The sequence below is a fragment of the Muntiacus reevesi genome, chromosome 1, assembly GCF_963930625.1.
Source record: "Muntiacus reevesi chromosome 1, mMunRee1.1, whole genome shotgun sequence".
NCBI classification, from domain to species: Eukaryota; Metazoa; Chordata; class Mammalia; order Artiodactyla; family Cervidae; genus Muntiacus; species Muntiacus reevesi.
The window spans coordinates 239,815,729-239,836,784 of NC_089249.1; the positions used below are offsets into that span (position 1 = coordinate 239,815,729).

A 21,056-nucleotide genomic window follows, 5' to 3' on the forward strand; every position below is an offset into this window, starting at 1 on the left:
AGTGGAAAATTATATTTTTTGTATCAGTTACAAGCAATTTTTACAGTTTGAGTGACTGAGACAATGGAAGAGATGGAGGAGATGGAAGGGGAATAGGTGTTAGAGGGAGAAAAGATAGATGTGTGTGAAAATGATGATTTCTACTTCTGGACTATGTGGAAAAAATAGAAATCTTTAATCCTAAAGGAATAAGCAAGTTATTAGCCATGGTAGTTGAATCTATTGGGCCAATAAAAAATCCATACTCATCTTCAGAACATATTCAACTTCAGAACATCAGGGACCTCTGCTTTCCAAAGCTTTGAAAGACAATTATATATTTTAAAAAATCATTTATTTATTAATATTAATTGTTTAGATTCCATCTATTCATACAAGAAGGTAAACTTCATATAAAGTTATGATTATCTTTTTTATTGGAATATAATTGCTTTACAATGTTGTGTCACTTTCTGCTGTATAGTGAAGTTAATCAGCCATATGTACACATATATTCCCTCCCTCATGAATCTCTTTCCCACTTTCCCCCAGTCTGACCACTTTAGGTCATCACAGAGCACTGAGCTAAGCTCTCTGTGCTATACAGCAACTTCCCACTAGCTGTCTATTTTACACACAATTGTGTATACGTCAATCCTACTCTACCAATTTGTCTCACCCTCCCCTTCCCACCCCATGTCCATTTTCTACATCTGCATCTCTATTCCTGTCCTGCAAACAGGCTCATCTGTACCATCTTTCTATTAACAGATTCCACAGAGATACATTAATAAATGATATTTGTTTTTCTCTTTCTGACTTAGTTCTTCCTATGACAGACTCTAGGTCCATCCACATGACTACAAATGACTCAGTTGTGGATCTTAGTTCCTCAACCAGGGACTGAACCTGTGCCCCATTCAGTAGAAGCTCAGAGCTCTAACTACTGCAAGGGAATTCCTGACAATTATAAGAACTACTTTTTGAAAGAAATGAATATTTTGGAGACTGTTCAAAACATATCTACTCTGTATTATCTAGGCTTTGTTGATAGATAAAACTGGACAACAGGAAGCCTCTATACTCTATCTAGTCCTTTAAAGCAGAGGTCAACAAATTTTTTTAGCAAAGTAGATATTTTCAGCATTTCAGGCCATATGGTGCTTATCCAACTCTACCACTGTAGTACAAAAAAAGCCACAGACAATATGTAAACAAATGACATGGCTGTGCTGCCAGTAAAACTATTTACAAAACAGAAAACTGAATTTGCCCCACAGGCAACAGTCTGATGACTCCAGCTCTAAAGGATAAAGTTAGAGAGTTAAGCTATGATGCTATGATAACTTCCTTCTAAAAGAAATCACTCTATGATGCAGTTACAAATTTATTATTGCATTTACCACAGGAGTGTTGGTGAGAACACTGCATATCCCATTATTGAAAGGAAGACCCAAAACTGAAAGTTGTTTTAGTTTTATATGGCAAGAAATAATTTCTTCCTATGGGAAATGTATCTTCTTTCTCCTTAGAGGAGTGCAAATCATGTAACTGATAATGTCAGCAAAAAGATAAGAAAAACTGTACACCAACTTTTAAAGTGGTTTCAAGCCAAATTATCTGCATATTACCTAGCAATTCTTTCTAGGTCTGGATCTTTATTTTGGTTATCTTTCCCTGATCTAAATTTTAGCTCTCTTCACTTTCCATTTGATTGCTCTTAGAACCAAAAAAGGAAATTTAAAAAATTAAAAATTAAAGCAACTAACCTGGGACTTCATCTTTTTCTGCTCTCCTCTAAAATGGCAAATGCCTAAAAAGGCAAAATTGGTGATCAGAAGGGTATTTTCACAGATCGGCTGCAAAATGCAGCTTCTATATTCACCAATCTAGAAACAACAACCAAAGAAGTTAGGTAGATGATAACCAAACCTGTGGGAGAAGATAGTTTGGTCTTCACAGAAAAATCAGCAAGTATATGTAAAGTAAGCTCTCTTGTAACTACATACTTTGATCATACAGAACTTGAACAAGGTTTTTTAATTGTATGGATGTGAAGATATGTTTCTTTTTGATTTATTAACAACTTATCCGCCCCTCCCCCCGCTGCCATTAACTAGCAATTCCATTCACAGGAGTTCATAAGGCAACACACACACACACCAAGATAAACACACACACCCCCCTCCCAAGATAAGTTCCCCAGTAATGACCAAATCAAAAACTGAGAAATTTTTCCCTTATTCCCCAGAAAGGAATAAGCAGCTAACATCTAACCTCCCAAGAGCTCTTATATTTTCCTTGCAACTCAGCAGATACTCCTGCCAATCAATATGTTTAAACTTTTATTGTTGATTTCCAACAGTATGGATGTCTGCATATAAAAACGGCAGTAAGTTGGGACCACTGATACAAGGGAATATACCCTAATACAGGAAGGTACATACGTGGTAAATCCTTCTCAGTCCCACAAGGAGTTAGGTAGACAAGATTTAACTGGTTCAGAGAACCTGAGTACTCCTGCCACAGGGATACTGTTTTATATGGGGTATTCTAAGCTTTGTCAAAATAGATCTGTAAGGAAACAATTGGGAGAAATAGTCATACTTACCTCCAGGCACCCAGCAGGTGTTCAATAAATGTTTCCTGAATAAAATATAAAATTATTTCAATAAATTTAGATAAAGTAGGACAAAAATCGTAATTTTCATAATAATCCTATCCTTTCTGACTTGTTTGTTACTGTTTCAGAATGATCATTTTTGTTAGGGCTACCAGGTTAAGGGCATAGTGACAGGGTGAGAAGGGATGTGACCTGAAAAGTTGCCTATGACCTGTGGAAATTTTAATGTATGTAAACTAGGCTATCATCCAAAATACCCTGGTCATTACTTCTCCCTCCAAATCTCTGAATCCTGGGGCCTAGCAATCACAAACTCCACAAAACTCCCCCATGCCCACCACATCACTGACTGCCACACGGAAGCCCTAATCTTTTAGTCCACAGCCTCCCTCATCAATCACTGAGTCTTCAGAGTCCCCTAGATCCCTGACCCTGTCAACACCAGTCAGTCCCCCTACACACCATTTCTGATCCCACAGATAATCCCATAACTGACACACCGTTATCCAATTAATAATCTTACTGCTAACCCCATCCCTGACTCCCAAATAAACCCAACCCTAATCCTACATACACCTTCCCTAGTGACTTTGTCAGTCTCCAATCACTGACGCTCACGGACCCCTCTCATCCCATTACCAATCCAAAAGACACTCATCACCACACATGTCCGCCTTCTGACCTGCAGTTCCAGAAACGCCCAGCACGGCTCAACCCAAGACGGCTGTCACATCCACAGCGGTGAATTCTCTCGCTTCCTGTGCGGGGCTCCCCAGCGTGCACTGTTCCGTACAGCGGAGTTTTACCCCCTCTGCACCCTGGGCGGCTTTGTTCAGGAGGCAATATGGCCACTCCCGCGCTATGTGTCTCAGTGGGAGCCGCCATCTTGCTAGATTGGTCAGTTCCGTACAAGCAGAGGAATTCAGTTTACTCAGAGCGTTTGTCTGGGCTGTACCACAGAGGCAGCAAGGGGAGGGGGGAAAGATAACATAAAAGAGGATTATACAAACCTGTAACGTACAAAATTTTGCAGAGAGATCTTACAGGATTGGGTAAGAAGTGTGAGTGATAATGTCCTCCATTAGAAGGCTGCATTTGGTAAAAGACGAAAAACTTGGAATAGTAAAATATTCTCACTAGCGACTTCACTTAAAAGTGTTTGTAAATGGCGCAACCCTATACCAGGAGATTCTACTTGCTGAGAGGGGTGAAAATGTGGAATGGAAATTCCACTGTGGGGGAAACCCGCCAAAGTGGTGGAAGAGTTCACCGAGGAGCAAGGAAAGAGGATACACATTCATAATGAAATTTACGTTAAGAACGATTATAAGGAATTCTCTAGGGTACACTACTACTGCAGTAACAAGTTGCAGAGGCCGAGTGAAGAAAATAAAAATGAGAGAAGTTGAAGGGAAAGGAGGCCTCTGTCTTAATGAAAGAAATAAAAAAGTCACAGTGAGATATTATTTCTCTTCTATTACCTTGTTTTTTAAAAACAGTATTCTAAGTTTGGAAATACAGAGTGTTAGTAAGAATGCCATGGGAACTTGGAATTCTCATATATTACTGATGGGACAGAAAAAATGACATAGCCCTATTTAGTGCTGAGCTTCCCTTGTGGCTCAGCTGGTAAAGAATTTGCTTGCAGTGCTGGAGACCTAGGTTGGGAGGATCCCCTGGAGAAGGACAAGGCTAACCACTCCAGTATTCTGGTCTGGAGAATTCCATGGTCTGTATATTCTATGGGGTCGCAAAGAGTCGAACACAACTGAGGAGTTTCATTTTCACTATATAGAAGACTTGGCAATAGGGGCTTCCCAGGTAGCAGCAGTGGTAAAGAATCTGCCTGACAATGTAGGAGACCCCAGAGATGCAGGTTTGATTCCTAGGTCAGAAAGATTCCCTACTGTAGTAAATGGCAACCCAGTCCAGTATTCTTGCCTGGAAAATTCCACAGACAGAGGAGCCTGGTGGGCTACAGCCCATGAAGTGGCAAAGGGTCGGACTTGACTCATAACTATATGTATTTGTTACCTATTGCTGTGTAACAAGTTACTAGAAAGTAGCAATTTGAAACTATAAATGTTGTAGTTAACTGTTTCATTGCTTCTGTGAGTTGAGAATGTAGGAACAGCTGAGCTGGGTGGTTCAGATCTAGTCTGTCAAGAGGTTGCTGCACTCAAGCTGTCCTTAGCCAGGGCTGTAGTTATTTCAAGGCTAAATAACTGTAGTTATTTAAACTAAATTTCAAGGTTATGCTTCTAAACTCAACGAAGAAGCTGGTGATAAACCTCAGAATTTCAATTTCAAAAAAAAAAAAAAAAAATTTCAATTTCCAGGCTCAATTGCCCATCATGAGGGCATTTCCTTTAGCTACTCAATTATTGTCATGACATGGTGGGTCTTCCCTCTCTCAGGCCTGCCTCATAGTATATAAGCTGGCTTCTATGCAGACCAAATGAGTCAAGGGAAAGACAGTGAGAGAGCACACACAAGACAGACACCATAGTCTTCTTATTATAACCTATATTAGAAATGACATCTCAGTACTTCTGTATTCTATGTGCTGAAAGTGAATCATTAAGGGTGCCCGCAAACAAAGGAGTGGGAATTAAGCTCTACCTCTTAAGAGGAGGATTAACAAAGTCTAAAACCACAACACTACATGTAAGTTTCTGCACCTGAACTCAGAAACTCCATTCCAGGAATATATCCCAAATATACATTGCCCCCCCAAAAAAATAGGTTACTCATTGCAGCACTATTTTTAATACCTAAAAACAACAGTCAACCCAAACATTTGCCAACAAGTCCAGCTGTATAAATTACAGTATACACATAAAACAGTACTATTCAGCTGTGAGAGACAGAAATATCTCTATGTACTACTATGGAGGTAAAGAGGATATAATGCTCTATGAGGGGAAAAGGTAGAAAAAATGAGATTAGCTTGTTGTTATCATTTAGTTTCTAAAATGTGAATATGTATATAGTTAATTCTTCTTATTTATGGTAGCTATGTTCAATTAAGTTGCTGCAAACACGGAACTAGTGAATACCAAACCATATCTCCAGAGGGAAATAAATCAATATAAAACAGATTACAATCTTAAATTACAACTCTGTATAATTAAGATTATAATCTTAAAAACAACTCATGTTGGTGGATTCTATTGTCTTTATTTTACCAGAAAAGCAAAGTTCAAAAGAGTTAAGTAATTTGCCTGAGGTCCAATGACAAAGGCCAGAGTTATATTCAAACCCTGTCTGACTGGCCCCAGAGCTGGAGTTTCTTGCACTACATTGCATTGCCCCTACCATCCTCATCATCTGTTCACCTCTGTGTAAGACCTGGAACAAGAATGCAGAGCATTCCCTTGTTTAAACTCAGCTGGGAATGTGTGCACGGGGCAACTCAAATTTTTGGTACTCTGGGCATGTCTGCCTGTGACTGAAAAAGCACTAAGTTTGATTTTTGAGGTTACAAATACATTTTAGCAAGTAGGTGAATTTGTAGATACAGAATCTGTGAATAATGAAGATCAACTGTATATGTGCTTACCTTAAAAATAAAAAGCAAATAATGGAAAAATAAGTCACTGAATAAAATATAATCTACAAAAGGTATTATTAGTTATCTTTTGAAATATAGCAACTTACCCCAAAACTGAGTGATTTTAAACAACACACATCTATTGTTTCACAGTTTCTGTGAGTCAGAAATCTGGACATGGATTATCTGAATCCTCTGCTTTGAGGTGTTCTACAAATCTATAATCAAGGTATTGATCCAGGCTGGGGTCTCTCATCTGAAGACTCAAATGGGGTAATATTCATTTCCAAGCTCAATTACATGCTTGTTGGTAGAATTTAATGCCTCAAAGATTGCTGGACTAAGGGCATTCATGTCCTTGCTGATTGTTGCGAGGAAGCCACCCTCAATATCTTGCCATGTAGGACTCTCCAACTTGCAACTTGCTTATCTAGGGAGTCAAGAGAGGAGGCTGTAAGCAAGATGGAAGTCACAATCTTTTATAACCTTATTACATACATGACATTCCCTCAATGGTGCCATATGCCGTTGGTTAGAAGCTGCTTACTTATGCAGAGTATTTTATCAGGAGGTGGGACTCATTGGTGGCTATCTTAGACACTTCCTACCCCGGGGAGGAAAGAAATATGATAGAAGGGACACAGATCACATCTTATATTCTTTGAATATACATACCATCGTTCTGTTGACTTGACTATGTAACCACAAAAAATTTTACATATTTATAAAACAAAATTAAATTTGATAAACCAATTCCAAATTTCTGCTTCTGACCAAAGTGAAGTAAGAGGGAATGGATAGGAACGTTCACCTGAACCAATGGAAAAACCAGACAAGTGTATGAAACAATGATTTTAAAGGCATTAGACATCAGGCTGTGAAGGGCAGTGACCCTTGAGAGTTGGGAAACAAATTGAGGTGACACTTCTGATTGTCCAGTTTACTGCCTTGAGAACATTTCCAGGTATGACATGAAAAGCGAGTCCAGGCAGGGGCCAATAGACTTCCAGAATGGTAGAGAAAGAACTAACAGTACAGAGAGACCAAGGCAGCTATAGTCATAGAGTACAGATCAAAGAGGAGAAAGCTGCACATGATGAGAGCTCCAGAGACTTGCAGAGGGTCCACTTCAAGTATTCAGGAGAGTACTGGTCAGTGCATGTATATGAGGGAAATTAGCATCTGGGAAAAGAGACTCTGGAGGTGAAGGAGACAACAAGGAGTAACTGGAGTTCAAGATTAAGCCAACATTAATGCCTGTTCCCATCAGCCAGACTGGAAAATTTCACAATTCACTGGGAAGAATACACAGAAAGATCTTGCCTCAATAGTGGGAAATCATTAGTTCTACCTTTAACTCTTACTCTGACACCAGTTAACAACTGTTTCCAAGTTACTTAGCTGAAATACAGAAAAAAGCATCAAAATAGGTACTGGAACACTAAAGTACCTATCATCCAACACAGTAAAATTTACAATATCTGCCACCAAATCAAAAATTATCAGGCATGTATAGAAACTGGAAAATGATACTCATAATGAAGAGAAAAATAAACCAAAGGAAAAACAAAACAGTTCAGAATTTAAAAAGATGTTGGAAATTGTAGAACTATATATTAAGTTACTACAGATCTTACACTCATTAAAACAATAATGTGAGAATATTATGAACTTCAGCCTCATAAATTTGGCAAGGTAGATGAAATGGACCATTTCTTCAAACACCAAAACTCAACTAAGATTAAACAGATCTTTTGCATGACTCCATAACTAGAATTCTACCAAAATTTCAGTATTCCAAACCACTTTATCAGGAAATTGTTGCCAAAACCATACCAAGGCAGTACAATTAAAAAAAAAAAAAAAAACTACAGACCAATGTCTCCCATGAACTTAAAACATAAGAATACTCAATAAAATATTAACAAACCAAATCCAGTAATATAGCAAAAGAATTATACACTGTGACCAAGTATAATATATTTCAAGTATTCACAGCTAGCTAAAAAATGAAAATTAACCAACAAGATACAAAGAAAAAGTAAATGATTATGTCAGTTGACAGAGAACAGGCATTTGCTAAAAATCTAGTACACATGCATGATTAAAAAACACAAAACAAAAAACCTCTCAGCAAAATAGTAACAGACAAGAATTTTCATAATTTAATGAAGAGCATCTACCAAAAAAAACTCCACAGAAAATATAATACTTAATGATGAAAGACTGAATGATTCCACTCTTAGACCAGGAACAAGAGAATGAAGTTTGCTATCACCATTTTACTTCAACATAGTAGTGGAAATTCTACCCACTAAAATAACACAAGAAAGCAAAATTAAGTGTACAGATCAGAAAGTAAAGAAATTAAACTGTCCCTACATACAGATGACATAAATGATTGCTTATGTAGGCAATCCAAAGGAATTTACCAGTGTTATGTCTAAAACTAGTAAGTGAGTTCAGCAAAGGAACAGGATACATGATTCAAAAGTCAATCACATTTCTATATACTAATAATAAAAACATTAAAACAGAAAGGAAAACATTAACACCATTTTTAATCACTCCAAAGAAATAGAAACACTTAGACTTACACTTGTCAAACATGTAGGATCTTTGGGAATAAAATCACAAAATATCATTAAAAGAAATAAAATAAATAGACATACCATGGTCACTGATTTGAAGACTGTAGATAGTAAAGATATTAATTACTCTCAAATTGATCTATAGATTTAAAGCAATTTGTCTTAAAAATGACAGCAAGTTATTTTTTGTAGACTTAGACAAAACTATTTATATGGAATTCTTTAAAGAACTAAAAACAGTGGTCGCTTCAGCAGCACATATACTAAAATTAGAACTAAAAACAGAGTTACCATATGATCCAGCAATCCCACTCCTGGGCACACATCCAAAAAAGATGAAAACTCTAATTTGAAAAGCTATATGAACCCTAATGATCAGAGCAGCACTATTTACAATAGCCAATTCGCGGAAGCAACCTAAATGTCTGTCAACAGATGAATGGATAAAGAATATATGGCATGTATGTGTGTGTGTGCGTGCATGCGTAAAATGAATTGGAATATTGCTTATCCATAAAAAAGAATGAAATAATGCCACTTGCGGCAACAAGGATGGACCTGGAGATTATCAAGTGAAGTAAGTCAGAGACAAATATCATAGGACATCACTTTTATGTGGAATCTATAAAAAGATACAAATAAACTTATTTACAGAACAGAAAAAGACTCACAGACATAGAAAACAAACTTACAGTTACCAAGGGGAAAGAGAGGAAGGAATAAATTAAGAGTTTAGTATTAACAGATAGATACAACTATATATTAAACAGATAAACAAGGACCTACTGGGAACTAGGGAACTAGATTGTCACAGGGAACTAGATTCAATATCATGTCATAACCTATAATGGAAAAGAATCTGAAAAAGAATATATTTATATATACACATATATATAAATTAATCACTTTGCTGTACAACTGAAACTAACACAACACACAACACTCAACTACACTTCAATAAAAAGTTGGTTTTTGGGGGGGAAAAAAACTTACATGGACAGGAACAGGCCCTATTATAGCTAAAATAATCTTAAAAAGAATAAAGTGGAAGGAATTATTCCCACAACTTCTATTAAACATTGTGTTGGAGGTTCCAGTTAGCACAATAAGGCAAAAAATATATTAAAACTATTTAGTTTGGAAAGGAAAGAGTAAAACCACATTCATTTGTAAATAACATCTTTCATGTGGAAAATCTAATGCATTCTACAAAGAAAATGGTACTAGAACTAATCAGTAAACTTAGAAAGGTTGAAGTATACTAGATCAATATGCAATAATTAGTTTTACTTCCATATATAATCAATAAATAATCAGAAATTGTGGGTGGAGGAGAGGGTGAGATGTATGGGGAGAGTAACATGGACACTCACATTACCATATGTAAAATAGACAGCCAGTAGGAATCTGCTGTCTGGCTCAGGGACCTCAAACAGGGGCTCTGTGTCAACCTAGAGGGTGGATAGGGAGGGAGATGGAAGGAGGCTCAAGAAGGAGGGGACAGAGGTATACCTACAGCTGAGTTATGTTGATGTTTGACAGAAAACAATAAAATTCTGTAAAGTAATTATACTTCAATTAAAAAATAAACAAATTTTTTTTAAAAATGAGATAATAACATTTTAAACATCTAAGACAAATTTTTAAATATGAATGATTTGGGGGCAAATTTGACAAGAGATGTGAAACACCAATACACCGAAAACTATAAAACAATACTAACAGAAATTAAAGAAGACTTAAAAGAGCTATATGACATTCATGTGTCAGAGTCCCATTGTTATAATGTCAGACTCTGCAAATTGAGTTATAGCTTCAGTGCAACCTATTCAAAATGGCAGCAAGCTTTTGAGAAGAAACTGACAAGGAAAGAAATAAAACTGTCCCTATATAAAAAGGACAGTTTTATATTCATATGGAAAGGAACAGTACCAAGAATTGCCAAAACAGTTTTGAGGAAAAAATTAAGTTTACAGATTAACACTACCTGATCTCAAGACTTATTATATACATGCTACAATAACCAAGAAAGTGTGGTAAAATGTATAAATGAAACAGAATAGAATAGTTCAGAAATAGATCCAGCTGATATAATCACAAAGACAATTCCATGGGGGGGAAGAATAGCCTTTTCAACAAATAGTGCTTGAATAATTGAATATCTATAATTTAAATTGAATCTTACTCCATTCTTCATACTACATACAAAAAAAAAATTCAAAATGGCTTGCAGTCCTAAATATAAAATGCTGCAGTCCATGGGGTTGCAAAGAGTCGGACACAACTCAGCAACCGAACAACAAAAACTATAAAATTCCTAGAATCAAATATAGAAGAAATCCTTTGAGACCTAGATGGGGCAAAAATTACTTAGATAACACCAAAAGCATGAACCATAAAATAATAAAGGGTAAACTGGACCTCTGGTCTTCAAAAGACACAATTTAAGAGAGTGAAAAGACAAGCCACAGACTAGGAGAAAGTATTTCCAAATCATACATCTAATAAAGAACCATCAGCTAAAATATATGAAGACCTCTAACAAGGAAATTATTTAAGACTGAGCAAAGACTTAAATATGCACTTCACCAAAGACATACTGATGTCAAATAAGCACAAGAAAAGATGCCTAACATCATCACTTATCAGGGAAATGCTAATTTAAGAGAGTGAGATAGCATTAATTACTTACTAAAATGACTAAAATTTTAAAAACTAATTATTACCAAGTACTTGGAAGGATATAGAGAAATGAACTTTTACACACAGCCAGTGGGAATGTAAAATGCTGCAATCCCTTTGGAAAACAGGCACTTTCTCAGGTTAAATATTCACTGACTATATGGTGCAGCTATTCCATTTTTAATGTTTATCCAAGAGAATAAGTATTGGGCATGTACACATACAACATACAATACCCAAGACATAAGCGTGCAGACATCTGTAGAGGAATGCTCATAGCTTCATCTGTGAAAGCCAAAACCTAAAATTAATCAAATGTCCATCATAGGCAAATGGATAAACTATCCATACAGAAGAATACTAATCAGCAATAGAAAAGAATGAATTCTTGATATACACAGAAAATTAAAAATTAAATTCAAAATAAGTGTGCTGAAAGAAATCATAATAGTGCATACATTATGATTCTACTTACATCAGACTCTAGAAAATGCAAATGAATATATAGTGGCAGAAAAGAGGGTTAGTGGTTGCCTGGGGATGAGGCAGAGAGCCAGTCAGGGAGGAGGAATTTCCAAAGGATAAGAAGAAACTTTGGGGGATGATGAATGTTTTCATTATCTTGATTGTGGTGATGGTTTCACTGGTGTATGCATAAGCCAATGTTATCAAAACAAATGCAATTTATTATTTGTCCATTAAACCTCAAGAAATCTGCTCTTTTAAAAATGCTATAGCCTTAAAATGCCCTATATTATCTTCTTCAAATTTTTGGACATCATTATAAACCACTTCCCCTGATTCATTTAACATCAGACATTCTGTTCTTCCTCAATTCACTTTCACCTTAGGACTTTTGAGAATGCTCCTCTTACTAGTATATAGATTTGTCACTACTCTCACCAATTACTATAGCAAATAAGACATATTTAGATTATCTCACCAAAATGAAAACACCTTTTTCTTCTGGTCTTCTCACCTTTCTTACTCCCAGCTTACCCACACTTTAAAAGCTTTGTGATGTATGGAATTTTGGAATGTAATTTCACAAAGATTATTAAACCAGTAAAACTGTTCATTTACTCTATCATTTAGTTGTTCAGCAAGTACTCAAAAAACACCTATTTGTCATGTACTCTTCTAGAGCTTGAGCTGTATCATCTTAATACAGCTAAATATTCCTGACCCATTTGTGCCTAAATGATACCAAATTGAACAAACAATAAACAAAATAAGTTACAATATGATAAAAGTACCATTTAAAAAGTGAAATAATCAAGGAAAGTTGGGATTGCTTAGGAGACCATTGCTGTATCACACATGGAGGTCTGCTAATCTTAAGAGAATTCTGATATAATCAGTCATCTAAGAACATAGACTCATAACACACTGTAATTCTGCAGTGATAAAATACTATATAATGGAACTTCCCTGGTAGTCGGTGGTTGAGAATTCACCAGCCAATGCAAGGGACACAGGTTCAATCCCTGATCTGGGAAGATTCCAAATGCCACGGAGTAACTAAGCCTGTGGGCCGCAAGCACTGAGCCTGGACTCTAGAGCCCACGAGCCACAACTACTAAGCACACATGTCACAACTACTGAAACCCATGCACCCAAGACCCTGTGCTCAGCAACAGGAAGCCACCACAATGAGAAGCCCACACATTGCAACTAGATAGTTGAAACTCAAAGCAACTACAGAAAGTCCATGCACAACAATGAAGACCCAGTACAGACAAAAAACAAACAAACAAACAACAACTATACAGTGATAATTACAAGTGAATGTTCCCCAAGTCTACCAGAAGAAAGAATAATGAAGATTAGAGCAGAGATAAACAAAACAGACGATAAAAACCGATAGAGAAAATTAGTGAAACAAAGAGTTGGTTCTTCAAAAAGATCAAAAAGATTGTCATTTAACTAGAATGACTAAGAAAAAAGAGAAAAGATTCAAATAACTAAAATCAGAAATGAGAGGACATTACAAATGATTTTATAGAACTAAAAAGAGATTGTAGGAGAGAACCACTAATATGAACAACTGTACACTAACAAATAATCTGGATGAAATAGACAGATTCCTACACACTCAAAGCTTACCAATACTAAATTATGAAGAAAATCTGAATAAAGTTAAACCCATTAAGGAGACTGAATAAGTAATCAAAAACCCTGCAACAAATAACCCTGACTACAACTGTTGCTGACACTTTCCTCTACATTAGAAGTCAAGGAAACATGAATATCATACTTCACACTTGCTAGAGATGAAAGGTTCTGAAACCCAAAGAAAAGCAAGATCTAGACAAGCAAGAGTCTCAAAGATCAACATAGGCTAGAAGATCAACATAGTATAGACTGATCTTTAAGAAGCTGAAAAAAAAAAACAACAACACAATATGAGGAAGTCATTATACGCAAATCATGTGTGTGTGTGTGCTAAGTTGCTTCAGTCATGGCCAACTCTGCAACCCCATGGATTGTAGCCCAGCAGGTTCCTCTGTCCATGGGATGCTCCAGGTGAGAATACTGGAATGGGTTGCCATTCCCTCTCCCGGGGGATTTTTCTGACCCAGGAATCAAACCACATCTCTTATCTCTTCTGCATTGGCAGGCGGGTTCTTTACCACTAGCACACCTGGAAAGCCCCAAATCACAGAACAAGAAAATGAAGAAAAGGGGGGGGGGGGGAATAAAAGCAGAATAAAGAGAAGAAAGAAGAAAAGAAGAAAGCAGAAACATCTAGAGCAGATAAATATACACAAAAGTACTTCAGAACATGACAGATTTATCAGCCTTGTCTCCCAAGACAATAGAAATAAAAGCAAGAGCAAACAAATCCAACATAATCAAACTTATAAGCTTTTGCAGAGCAAAAGAAGCCATAAACAAAGTGGAAAGATTGGAAGAAAATATTTGCAAATGATGTGACTGACAAAGGCTTAATTTCCAAAAGATATATACTGCTCATATAATTCAATAACAAAAAAAAGAGACAACTGAATCAAAATATGGACCCAAGACCTAAACAGACATTTCTCCAGAGAAGACATACAGTTGGCCAACAGACACATGAAAAGATGCTCAACATCACTAATTATTAGAGAAATGCAAATCAAAACTACAACAAGGTACTACCTCACACCAGTCAGAATAGCCATTACTAAAAAGTCTACAAGCAATAAATGCTGGAGAGGGTATGGAGAAAAAGAAACCCTCTTACACTGTTGGTGGGAATGTAAATTGGTACAACCACTAAGGAAAACAGTATGGAGGTTCCTTTTAAAACTAGAGCAGAGTTGAAATATGATCCAGTGATCTCACTCTTAGGCACAAACCCAGACAAAACTATAATTTGAAAAGATTCATATGCTCATAACAGCACTACTCACAACAGTCAAGACAGGAAAACAACCTAAATGTCCACTGACAGATGAATGGATAAACAATACACACACACACACACACACACACACAATGAAATGCTCAGTTCAGTTCAGTCGCTCAGTCATGTCCGACTCTTTGTGACCCCATGAATCGCAGCACACCAGGCCTCCCCATCCATCACAAACTCCGAGAGTTTACTCAAACTCATGTCCATCGGTGATGCCATCCAACCATCTCATCCTCTGTCGTCCCCTTCTCCTCCTGCCCCCAGTCCCTCCCAGACATCAGGGTCTTTTCCAACGAGTCAACTCTTCGCATGAGGTGGCCAAAGTATTGGAGTTTCAGCTTCAACATCAGTCCTTCCAATGAACACCCAGGACTGATCTCCTTTAGGATGGACTGATTGGATCTCCCTGCTGTCCAAGGGATTCTCAAGAGTCTTCTCCAACACCATAGTTCAAAAGCATCAATTTTTCGACGCTCAGCTTCCTTCACAGTCCAACTCTCACATTCATACATGACCACTGGTAAAACCATAGCCTTGACTAGACAGACCTTTGTTGGCAAAGTAATGTCTTTGCTTTTTAATATGCTATCTAGGTTGGTCATAACTTTCCTTCCAAGGAGTAAGCGTTTTAATTTCATGGCTGCAGTCACCATCTGCAGTGATTTTGGAGCCCAAAAAAATAAAGCCTGACACTGTTTCCCCATCTATTTCCCATGAGGTGATAGGACTAGATGCCATGATCTTAGTTTTCTGAATGTTAAGCTTTAAGCCAACTTTTTCACTCTCTTCTTTCACTTTCATCAAGAGGCTTTTTAGTTCCTCTTCACTTTCTGCCATAAGGGTAGTGTCATCTGCATATCTGAGGTTATTGATATTTCTCCTGGCAATCTTGATTCCAGCTTGTGCTTCTTCCAGCCCAGCATTTCTCATGATGTACTCTGCATATAAATTAAATAAGCAAGGTGACAATATACAGCCTTGATGTACTCCTTTTCCTATTTGGGACCAGTCTGTTGTTCCATGTCCAGTTCTAACTGTTGCTTCCTGACCTGCATACAGGTTTCTCAAGAGGCAGGTCAGGTGGTCTGGTATTCCCATCTCTTTCAGAATTTTCCACAGTTTATTGTGATCCACACAGTTGAAGGCTTTGGCATAGTCAATAAAGCAGAAATAGATGTTTTTCTGAAACTCTCTTGCTTTTTCGATGATCCAGCAAATGTTGGCAATTTGATCTCTGGTTCCTCTGCCTTTTCTAAAACCAGCTTGAACATCTGGAAGTTCTCGGTTCACATATTGCTGAAGGCTGGCTTGGAGAATTTTGAGCATTACTTTACTAGCATGTGAGATGAGTGCAATTGTGAGGTAGTTTGAGCATGCTACTCAGCCATAAATGGAATGCTACTCAGTTATAAAAAAGAACGAAATAATGCCATTTGCAGAAACACAGACGCAACTAGTAAGTCAGAAAGACAAATACCATAAGATATCACTCATGTGGAATCTAAAATATGACACAAATGAACTTATCTAAGAAACAGAAAATTCTGCTTTGTGGAAAATTCTTCAAGAGATGGGAATACCTCATTTGCCTCCTGAGAAATCTGTATGCAGGTCAAGAAACAACAGTTAGAACCAGACATGGGACAACAGACCAGTTCCAAATTGGGAAAGGAGTACGTCAAGGCTGTATATTGTTACCCTGCTTATTTAACTTATATGCAGAGTACATCAAACAAAATCCAGTTTTGATGAAGCACAAGTTGGAATCAAGATTGCCAGGAGAAATATCAATCACCTGAGATATGCAGATGACACCACCCTTATGGCAGAACTAAAGAGCCTCTTGATGAAAGTGAAAGAGGAGAGTGAAAAAGCTGGCTTAAAACTCAACATTCAAAAAATGAAGATCATGGCATCTGGTCCCATCACTTCATGGCAAATAGATGGGGAAACAGTGGAAACAGTGACAGACTTTATTTTGGGGGGCTCCAAAATCACTGCAGATGGTGACTGCAGCCATGAAATTAAAAGATGCTTGCTCCTTGGAAGAAAAGCTATGATTGACCTAGACAGCATATTAAAAAGCAGAGACGTTACCTTGCCAACAAAGGTCCATCTAGTCAAGGCTATGGGTTTTCCAGTAGTCATGGATGGATGTGAGAGTTGGACTATAAAGAAAGCTGAGCACCGAAGAATTGATGCTTTTGAACTGTGGTGTTGGAGAAGACTCTTGAGAGTCTCTTGGACTGCAAGGAGATCAAACAAGTTCATCCTAAAGGAAATCAGTACTGAATATTCATTGGAAGGACTGATGCTGAAGCTGAAACTTCAATACTTTGGCCACCTGATGTGAAGAACTGACTCCTTGAAAAAGACCCTGATGCTGGGAAAGATTGAAGGCAAGAGGAGAAGGGGATGACAGAGGATGAGATGGTTGGATGGCATCACCAACTCGATGGACATGAGTTTGAGCAAGCTCCAAGAGTTGGTGAGGGACAGGGAACTGGCATGCTGCAGTCCATGGGCATGCTAAGAGTTGGAGTCGACTGAGTGACTAAACTGACTGAAGTGAAGAAACAGAAATAGACTTACTGTCATAGAGAACAGACTTGTGGTTGCTAAGGAGAGCTGGGGGTGGGGTAGGGAGGGATGGGTTGAGAGTTTGAGAACAGCAGATGTAAACTCTTATATATAGAATGGGTAAACAACAAGGTCCTACTGAAGTGCACAGTGAACTGTACTCAATATCCTGTAGTAAACCATAAAGAAAAAAAATATCAGCCTTACAAACCAGAATCAACTTCAACCATTCCATCCTGTTCACTTTCTACCATGAGCATTTAACTCTATGATTCAAGTCATCTAGACAGGTCAAACCACCTTGTAGGTATAACTTCTGCTTATTCCAAAAGATTAATAAAAGAAAATGAAAAAGAGGGAGAAAAGAGAGAAGAAGAAAAAGGAGAAAATAAATTAGAGACTAAATCAATCAGAGAACAGTGACAGAGAAAGAAAAGATGTATAGGAGTTTAATTTTGGACACAAGAGAGAAATTAAAATGAAAAAGAACAACATCCAGATACAGATTGGAGATCCAATAAGAAAGAAATTCAGATGAATTCCATTTCCAGATGTGAAACAAGTTCCATATCATCTAAGGATTGATATGATTCCTTGCTGAGTTGTTCTCGATCATACTGTTATTAGAAAAAAGAAAGACTTACAGTAGTAGGCTAGAAAAGGATGACTCAATTGAGTTTAAAAAGCTTTATGAAAAAATTATAACTAAATATGAAAAACTGAAAGCATAGCTACATGATACATATATGGAACTGATAGATCTTAAATTGCAGTTGGAAAAGGCCACGCAGAGACAATAAAGATTTCCATATAGGTCACTACTAGAAATTGGGAGAAACTGGGGACAAAGAGCTCTAAAAAGAATTGATATGGTGGTTTAGTTGCTAAGTTGTATCTGACTCTTGCAAACCCATGGACTGTAGCCTGCCAGGCTCCTCTGTTCATGGGATTCTCTATGCAAGAATACTGGAGTGAGATGCCATTTCCTTCTCCAGGAGATCTTCCTGACTCAGGAATCGAACCCGGGTCTTCTGCATTGCAAGCAGATTCTTTACCAACTGAGCTATCTGAAGTGAAAGAAGAGCTCAAAATGTTACCAGACCTAAAAGCATCCAACCAGAGGCTAAAAGATGAAAACAGGGTCTTAATTGGTCATAAGCAAAATTTCCAAACTAAATGAAAAGCAGCAAGTGATGGAATTACACATATTCAGAACCCAGTGGACCATAACTAAAAATCACTGGAAACTGGGAAGAATCCTTGAAGACTATCATTTTTTAGATATCCTGTCCAATTAGGTCACCACAGATCATTGAGTAGAGTTCCCCGTGATATACACAGGTTCTCATTAGCTGTCTATTTTATACATAGTAGTGTATGTATGTCCATCCCACACTCCCAGTATGTCCATCCCAACCTACCCACCCCTTCTCCCCTTGGTAACTATAAGTTTGTTCTCTATAGCTATGATTCAAAGACTCTTGTTTTAATATTTCAATATATAAAAATACATTCACATCTGGATTAGGGAAGTAAATAACTAAAACAGTGCAAACTGCAAAAGACAAAAAAAAGAATTTGGGATTGGATATGGTGGAGGAGAATGAAAGCACATACGAAAAATTAAACTTAAAATTCAAGAATGAGACAGGGAAATACTTCTAAGTAAATAAAAGGATTTTTGTTTTTTGGGTTTTGTTTGTTTGTTTTGGTCTCCCAAAAAGACACCAATGCTGAGTTGAAAATAGTAGCTGTTGAATTAGACAGATCACTCCTAAAGGTAACCCAGGCAGCAGTAAAGAAATCTGTCAACAGGCCCAAAGTGCTCTCAACATTAGACACACTTCTCACTTGGTTGAGGTTGCCTACCAGGTGTTTAATAACTGAGATATAGAGGGTTAAAGGGTTCGGAGGCAAATCCACCTACTAGTTGTGAGGCACAAAGTAGATGGGCCCCCTGCCCCCCAGGGTAAAGCAATTGGAGATTCATTCCCTATGGATTGAAACTCCAAAAGGAGAATAGCAGGACAATCAAGGGAGAAGGCTGGGCCCTGCTCAGATCAATTACTTTCATTCTTGAAGTCAGGAGATCTCCATGACCACACACGCACAGAAAGGCCCCTTGGAGGCCAAAGGGGAGTTATGTCAAGGGATGTTCTACCAGATGCCTTTCAGAAAAATCCATCTTGGTTAAGAGATGCATGCACACACATGGGAGGATCCTGAGATATACCAAATATGGACTGTAAACCAGGCAAATCAAAATGATTGGTCAAAGGAGACTGGAAGAAATGCCCCATAAATGTGATTCAAACTGTCACGAGGTCATAACTCAGCAACTTTCTCTCCCTGATTCTGGCTATGTGTCTATCCACACATACTGTACTCTTTTTCCTCCTAATAAATACTTCACTTGCTTTACTACATTCCATCTTTGTAGGAATTCTTTTCTGCAAGGCTGAAGGCCAGGGCCATTGTCACTGACCACTGATCTAGTGGTTAGGATCTGGTACTTTGACTGCTGCGACCCAGTTTCAATTTCCGGCTAGGAACCCAAGCCCCGCTCCAAGCCACTGCATGTCGAGGCCGCCTAAGTGATCGGATGTTGTTACCCTTCAGTGTTAACCAGGTGGGAAGGGAATCTGGACTAAGTGCCCATGGAGATTCTCAACATGGTGAGTAGCCCCCTCCGCCTCCATTAAGGGATAGAAAGTCAAGGAAACTAGTACATGATCAGTGCCACATGTAAACAAGAAGAACACTGGAAAGGAGAATGCCCTCAGCGCCCCCAAAGGGGGTTAGAAAGGGCAGATCCCAGCCACTACTCTCAAATGCAGATGGTCCAAATATATGAAGAATGATGGGGCCAGGGGCTCCTAAGTCGGCACTCCAACTGACCCCCTAGAAGCCCCATCTGAGACTGGTCATAGAGGGAAATTCTGTTGAGTTCTTAGTCCATACTGGTGCCACCAGTGTTCTCATTTTTAAATACCAGATAAGGCAAACTCAGTTACAAGAGTTGTAAAATTATTGGAGTATCAGGGAAGGCCCAAGAACAGGTTCTCACAGAGTTATTAAAATGCAAACTGGACAAATACAGTCTCACCCATTCCTTCCTATACATCCCCAAATGTCCTATATTCCTGATAGGAAGGGATATTCACCTACTGGGAGACAAACTGGAGACTGGCATTCCCCTAGACAATGGGCACAAAATGTAAATGTTAATGGCTGAGGACAAACTTCTCTGGACATATCTAAACAATTAGATCAAACTGCTAAGGGATGGTCTCTTTGCCTATAGGCAGTAGCAGCTACTGGCTAAGGCAGGTTGAGAATTTAAATGTTTTGACAGTCAATCATCATATGAAATGCACACCAGTTTCAAGCATTAATAAGCTCCAAGGGAACAGAATGGGTTTCCCAAGTGGCTCAGTGGTATAGAATCTGCCTGCCAATGCAGGAGACACCCCTGGATCAGGAAGATCCCCTGGAGGAGGAAGTGGTAACCCACTCCAGTATTCATGCTGGTAAAATCCTATGCACAGAGAAGCCTGGTGGGCTACAGTCCATGGGGTTGCAAAGAGTTGAACATGACTGAAATTGTTATTACCCAGAAGGTCAATTCAAGTTCAGGCTATATTTTTG

General features: G+C 38.0%; 1 protein-coding gene across 7 annotated transcripts in view; it reads right to left on the reverse strand.

The window, feature by feature from the left end:
* ZNF300 (zinc finger protein 300) overlaps nt 1–21,056 on the reverse strand; it is a 49,404-nt gene that overhangs the window by 10,139 nt on the left and 18,209 nt on the right. For 4 of the 7 annotated variants that reach the window (XM_065918939.1, XM_065918940.1, XM_065918937.1 and 1 more), the window contains exons 3-6: nt 6,263–6,585; nt 3,285–3,551; nt 2,591–2,625; nt 1,749–1,792 (exon numbers count right to left, since the gene is read on the reverse strand). In XM_065918939.1, the coding sequence (XP_065775011.1) occupies nt 1,749–1,792; nt 2,591–2,625; nt 3,285–3,487 (282 nt within the window). In that variant the 5' untranslated portion in view covers nt 3,488–3,551; nt 6,263–6,585. Of the gene's footprint in view, nt 1–1,748; nt 1,869–2,590; nt 2,626–3,284; nt 3,552–6,262; nt 6,586–21,056 lie in introns of those variants that run through there. The other 3 variants (XM_065918938.1, XM_065918941.1, XM_065918942.1) reach the window with 3 other exon arrangements.